Genomic DNA, 6,650 nt, shown 5'->3' with positions numbered 1-6,650 from the left:
TCCATTGAGGTCAGCAACTACATGAGCCTAAGTGAAATCAGGATCAAGCCCACAGTATGCATATGGCAGTGATTATGGGCGAGGGGGTGTCCACTGAAGCTGGCCAATGTTAAACAGAAACAGCTGCAGAATCATGGTAATCGAACCTGCCGAGTTCAGAAACCTTGCCCCCAGACCCTGGAAACTCTGGTGTAAAGTCCCAAAAGTCCTGCCTCAAACCGAATGTGTTAATGCTGCAAATGCCACACTTGGACTGTGAATCTAAAAGCAGCTGATAATGGCTTTCTCCCTTGGTGCTTAGAGCCTTAATTTGGTCGGCGCAGTTAAACACAAGCAATTATCCATCCTCCACCGCCCCTAAGTATTTTACAAACTGACTCCTAGTGATAGAAAATCTCTGTCCTGTCTCATAGATTCATAGAAGGTTAGGGTTGGAAGGGACCTCAGGAGGTCATCTAGTCCAACCCCCTGCTTGAAGCAGGACCAATCCATAATTTTTGCTCCAGATCCCTAAATGGCCCCCTCAAGGATTGAACTCACAACCCTGGGTTTAGCAGGCCAATGCTCAAACCACTGAGCTATCCCTCTCCCAAGTGTATTGCTTTTGAGTCTCTAGACTGTGAGATCCTGCCTCACCGGTGGCAGTGCACCTAATAAAATGTAAGCATTTGAATTCAGGAAATACATGGATTTTTTTTAATGCAACAGACAGGAAAAAAAATTCAACATAAAAGACTAATGTGTTAGTTTTATTTGAACATGATTTTTTTTTGGTGCTAAAGTAAGAAATGTTCTTATAAAACATCAAATAAATAAATAAATAAATAAAAATAAATAGGAATAACTTCTCCACAAGAGTTTAGAAAGCATATGGAAAGCGTCCTGGGAGACAGCGGCACTGTAACACGGCGTTCTTCAGGGCACTGGAGAGTCACCTTAATTCTTCCTGAAACCTGCAAGCAAGTCACAAAATAAGAGTTATGGCAGGAAAATGGAGAGACCTTGAACACACTTTGCTCTGTCTTGTAGTGTTTGCCATTCCCATCCTAGGTCTGTGCTTTGAAAATCAAATCCCCAAGCTGCGTCCTTTTATTAAAACACAGAAGGTGGTTTTGTTGGGTGACCTTTGGCAAACCACTTTGCCTTGCTGTACCTCAGTTTTCCCATGGGAATGGAATGAGACTTTATTGTAAAGCACATTAAGATCCATGGATGAAAATCACGAAATCAGAGCTGAGCAGTATTGTTAAATCCTGGGTTAATATAAATTGTCTGGGGAAAGGAGGGTTTAAAGAAAGATGCTTCTCTGTGATGGTGTCAGAAATCATTACCAGGGCTGCTTTTAAAGGACAATGTCAGTTTAAAAATTATAACTAGGCTTGGAAGGATTAGATTTTTATCGGTAAATGTCGGTAGATGTCAGTTTCACTGACACAAACAAACAAACAAAAAATACTGCCATGGATTAATCATTGAAATTTACAGCTAAGCAAAGTAAGATGCTGCTTGAGAACTTACTGGAGTTTGATTTAAGGATATTTGATATGTTTTGACATGTGTTGTTGACAGCTTGTGTTCCTGACGGTTACAAAACTTTAACTTTTGAATCTCTGTCTGCTGTCATAAATTGTCTGTCCCCTCCCCCTGTTAATTTCCTGCCACTTAAAATTTAAAGAATAAAAATGCTTAAAAATAAACAGCTATATTTTTTTTAGAATTCCAACTGAGAATATCAAATTCTGCCAAGCCTAATTATCATAAAACAAACTTACTTATTTTGTTACTTATAACCACCCTAGATTATTAAAAATAGGGCTAGATCCTCAGCTGCTGTTAATCAGCGTGGCTCTGTTGAGTTAATGAAGCCAGTTTATACCAGCTGAGGATCTGGCTCTGAAAACTGTAAAAATCTTAGGCCATATCCGCCCCAGGAGTGCTTTGTCTGTATAGTATACTGGTATTTTCCTGTACCAGTAAAGTGCTGGGCTTTTGCCGGCATAATTTATTCCAACCCGTTCCTCCTCTCCGTCCTGAGCAAAACAAGCTCTGCCCATAAAAGCACAGCTTCGCTGAGATAACTGCATCTGTACCAGTGGCCTTTTCTGGCACAACTCGGTCGGTCACAAATCATACCTCATCCCGCCCTGAGCGACACAGCCATGCCAGCGGAAGTCTGTAGTGTGACCAAAATTACTAAATTACTTCTCCCCATTTCTGTGGTTGGGTTTACACTTCGTACTTCGCTCAGATCAGTCAATGAAAACAGACCAGTTCGTTTAATTTTCTCAGGTTCTCGTGCCCTGGCTTAAAGCTGCAATGACTCGTTTGCAATCACCGTTAAATCCAAACCAAACACTTATACTGAGATTCTTCTAAACAAATGTCACTAGAACACTTTTATTGTAAATGTTTTCCTTTTTTTTAATTTTTATTTTTTAAAAGCAAAAGCCTAATTCAGGCCTACGCTAATGTGCATCATTTCTTTAAAAGCAAGACGTCTTTGGTAGCAGAAGCATCTCTCTCTCCAGGTTTTTATGCTGTGCCTATCACCGTGGTATCCAAGCACCTTGCCATGTCCCTATGCTATTAATATCACTATTTAAATAAGTGTACTTAGTGGCACTAATTTGCATGATGATGTGCAAAAATAGGCTACGATACTGCTTATGGTCCCTTGTGCCCATGCGGCTCTCAGCTGAACAGATCCAACGGCACGATCAGAGCCATAGACAAGAAGGTCCTCACTACATAGAGTCTCGATAAGGTGAGATAAACTTTGGGCAGGACACAGGCTGCCAGTTCAGGAGAAGGAGGGTGAGGTGGGTTTCAAGGCTGGATTTGGAAAAGGGAGCCTGGTTCAAGGGGGCTGTTCTAGACCTAGGGGTAGATGGTAAAAGGCCCAAAGACAAGAGCTGGGAAAGGACAGGAAGAGCGGCTCAGGCAAAAGGAGTGAGATGTGTAATGAGCAGAAAGGGGGGGAAATGGGAATGAGAACAGATGACAGGGTGGTCTGACAGGACAGGGATGTCCGTTGGGTTGTCTCTAGGCTGTAAGGTCCATTCAGATATCATCTTTTTGTTCTGAGTTTGTACAGTGCCTACCACAATTGGGGGGCTGGTCCATGACTAGGCCTCCTAGGAGCTACGGTAACCCACATAAATAATAATCCATTTATAATGAGTTGGTTTAGGAGGGACTCACCATTGCAGCCCATTCCGCTCAGAGAGCCGATCCTGTCAATTCTTCTCCCAAAGCAGCCTGAGTCTCTCATCATCTTGGGAGCTTTTAGCCCCCTCAGTTGCTTGAGGATGGGGTCCCTATAGGACAGAGGGGCGCTGGGGGCTGGCCTGGGCTCAGGCTGCTGGTCACTGCTGTCATCGAAGAGTTCTGGTGGAGTCTCTTGCTGAGCTTCGGGCTCCTGAAGATCAGGGTTGGACTCCAGGGCCTCCATCAGTGAGAATTTGTCCTCCAGCCTCTCCAATAGAGCCTGCGAGAGAAGGGCGCAGACTGAAACACCTGTCCCTGTGGATTTCCCCCTTGCCTTCCTACCCACTCAACCTTTGCCTAACCTCTGAAACTAGCAGTCATCCCATTGCCACAGGGCCTGGGGAGACGGTGTGCAAGGCTGGGCTGTAGGGTCACCTCTGTCCTCTTTGTCCAACCCAGACCCTGCAGTCTTGTCACTCTGCCCCTGTGTGAGCACATACTCAGGGGGTTGGGCAGGGTTGTGCTTGGGTGGCTAGCCTGAGCCCCCTTCCCCACCCCAGCCACACTGCTATTTTTAGCATCCTGGCTCCAGTAGAGCTAGCACATCTGTCTACCCCCGCTGAGAAGCACCCTCCCCGGTGCTGTGTAGACATCCCCTAAGATGGAAGGGATGGTTCACTGCCTCTATGTCCCTTTGGGTTCACCTCTGCACCAGGTTCTTAGCTTCTTAGCTAGCAGCAGTGACCTGCAGTGCTCCTCTGTAGCTGGCCAAAAAGCTGCCAGCTTTCCCATTCTTTTGCAGACCTCAGAAGGGGTCACCCACAGCTGTCACCTGCCAGGCTGTTGCGAGGGGCTTTATGGAGAGAAACTCTTGATCTCCCCCAGAAGCTGCCCTTGGTGTCGAACAGTGTTGCTCCCCCCTACGGTAGCGTGGGGTGCACGCACCTAGAAAGCCTGCATGCAAGTCTTTGCACTGGCTTCCTGCTCACTTCTGAGGATCACTCATCACTCAAGATGAGTTTTAAAGCCCTGAATAATGTGGAATCAGGTTTCACTTTCAGGGCAGCTCAGAACAGCTCAGAGGCTCTTGCTGTCCCTTCCTAGGGTTCAACCCCCTGCAGGAGCCGCTACCTTCTGGAGGGTGCTGTCTGTGGGATTCTCTCCTCTGGGCACTTTGTGGGAGCCAGAACCTAGCTACGAGGCTCCATGCAAAATTTAGCAGTTTGGCTTAACTTTTGCCTGTTTTATTCTGGGGGGTTATTCTAATACTTTTAGGGAGCTTGTTCTTTAAGGGCTTGGACCGGTGCAGGGCTGCTCATGCCGGTCCCAATCCAGCAAAGCACTTAAGCACATGCTTGACTTTAAGCAAATGTATAATCCTACTGAAGTCACTGGGATCCTTCATCATGCAGGATGGAACCTGAATGTTGGTTGCTATAGCAATGGACACTATAAATCCCACAGGTGCATAATAGTTCCCCAGCTCTGGGGGCTTTTCTGAGGGAGTCCAGCTCTGTGATCAAACCATTCATTTTTTAAAAGTAATGGATCTTCTCAAAGTTCCCACCCATCTGCCCCAATCCCTTGCTCATCTCCTGCCCATGCAAGCCCTGGGTCTTTCCTCATGTTTCCCAAATGTGAATGCACACACTGTCTTCTGCTTCGGTGCAGCTGTACCTTAGCAAAAGAAATCGTATGAGGGACCTCATCTCAAAAAACCTATTGTCTCCTCTTATAAAGCTACACTGATCCCTTTATAATTCCTTCTAGAGGAGTGTCCCTAAGTTCTATTAGAGCCTTAAGGAGAGACGGTTTCTGTATTGAAGAGGCAGATGTTCCATAGCCTCAGGACCCTCTTCTTCCCTGCCACCACCCAGGATCATCAGATGAACCCACTAGCTGAAGGGATCAGTCCCTCAAGGGTTCTGGGTTCTCTGAAGTGAGAGCCCCGTCTTCATATGGTTTAGAGCTGACTGTGCAAACCGTCTTAAGCTGGCTTGTCCCCTGTGAGTCTATGCTGGCTACACTACTGCACTGGAGAATGGTGTTGGCACCACACCACGCTCGAGAAAGTCTAACAACACAAAGCAAAGAGTCCTCACCTCCATGCTGGCCAGTTCTTTGGCAGGGCTGAGGCCGTAGATGGGGTTGGTTCTGCTGGACTGGAACTGGATGAGCAGCAGCAACAGGATCCCGCAGGAAAATGAACCTTTAGTGTCCATCCCTCTGGATTGGTTTGGACGATGGGAAAGTTCAAGCTTCTTCTGAGATGTCCCTTCAGGTCTCTCTTTCTCTCTTTTCCTTGTCCTGTTTTCTCCCTCCCCTGGCTGGTCTTTTATACCATTTGGGTGTGATCCCTGCTTCCTAGGTTATCTGTGGATTTATCGGGGGCACATTCCAGTCCCATGGCAGGCATGCAGCTCTGTCAGGAGAAGATTCCCTTTATTAGCTGTCATTAGGAGGCAGCTGCTGCTGCTGAGGAATGTATGTCACAAGTCAGTGATTTCATGTCACTCTGCCCTCCCACCCTTGATACCAGGCGCTGAGATTACATAGTCCAGTTGGAAATTCTTAGCAATTTTGTTGCGAGAGACCCCTGTGGTCAGATTCATGGAAATGGGGGAAACAGCCCTGAAACTGCTCTGAACACCTCTTAATCAGGAGCTTTCCGGACGGAAATCACCTTGTACAGGGAAAGGAAAAAATCCCAGGCCCAGGCATTGGGGAGGTAGAATCTGAAGAAGACAGAGCTCCTAAAAGTAAATTTGAAGTGCTGGACAATCTCCCCTTCTATATATGGAATATCTGCAGCTGCTGCATACCGTGGCTTGTGCTGAAAATCCCAGACCTGGGGCTTTTCTCTTCTCAGTAGCTTTAGAGGGGAATCTCACTGTTGGGATTGTCTGTTAGTTTGCACAGCCCCTACCACAAAGGGACCCTAATCCCTCTTTCCTCCTCCTTCTCCCCTCCGTTGCAACACAAATAGAACCTTTAAGCGGATGTTTCAGAGGTGCTGAGTACCCCCAGGTCCCCTTTACTTCAGCGGCAATTGTGGGTACTTGGCACATTTTGAAAATCATGCCACTAGTCTAGATAGCTATAAAATCAATCTCTCTCTCTCTCTCTCTCTCTGTGTATAATATATATCAAGGGCCACATTTTAAAGTCAGCGGGTATCTTGTCTAAGCATGAATTGCAGGGTTTGGCCCTAAATAAATTTGGCTACAGCATGATAAGCAATCACAGGTTCAGGAATAGTCTTCTCTGAGGGCCAGATTTTGATGCCCTTGTGCAGAATAGCACCCCATTCCACAAGTAGTCACACTGATTTCCGTGTAACTGCTATGGTGACAGGTGCTGCTCAGCATGGGTCAGGGCATCCGACTCTGGCCCTAAGAAAATGTGTGGGGTGCACACACAAGCATATATATGGTATAAAACAT

At 46.3% G+C, this 6,650-nt stretch overlaps 1 protein-coding gene across 1 annotated transcript; it reads right to left on the bottom strand.

Annotated features, from left to right (window-relative positions):
* Positions 1-936: 936 nt before the first annotated feature.
* Positions 937-5,429, bottom strand: LOC140900225 (natriuretic peptides A). Its single transcript, XM_073317101.1, has 3 exons — positions 5,310-5,429; positions 3,202-3,487; positions 937-953 (listed from the first exon to the last, which is right to left on the bottom strand). Exons 1-3 carry the CDS (start codon positions 5,427-5,429, stop codon positions 937-939), a joined length of 423 nt encoding a protein of 140 aa, XP_073173202.1.
* Between the last annotated feature and the right edge of the window lie 1,221 nt (positions 5,430-6,650).

This window comes from Lepidochelys kempii, chromosome 18, assembly GCF_965140285.1.
Source record: "Lepidochelys kempii isolate rLepKem1 chromosome 18, rLepKem1.hap1, whole genome shotgun sequence".
Taxonomy (NCBI): domain Eukaryota; kingdom Metazoa; phylum Chordata; order Testudines; family Cheloniidae; genus Lepidochelys; species Lepidochelys kempii.
The sequence above is the reverse complement of the archived record's forward strand: the minus strand, read 5'-3'. Positions and strand labels throughout refer to the sequence as shown.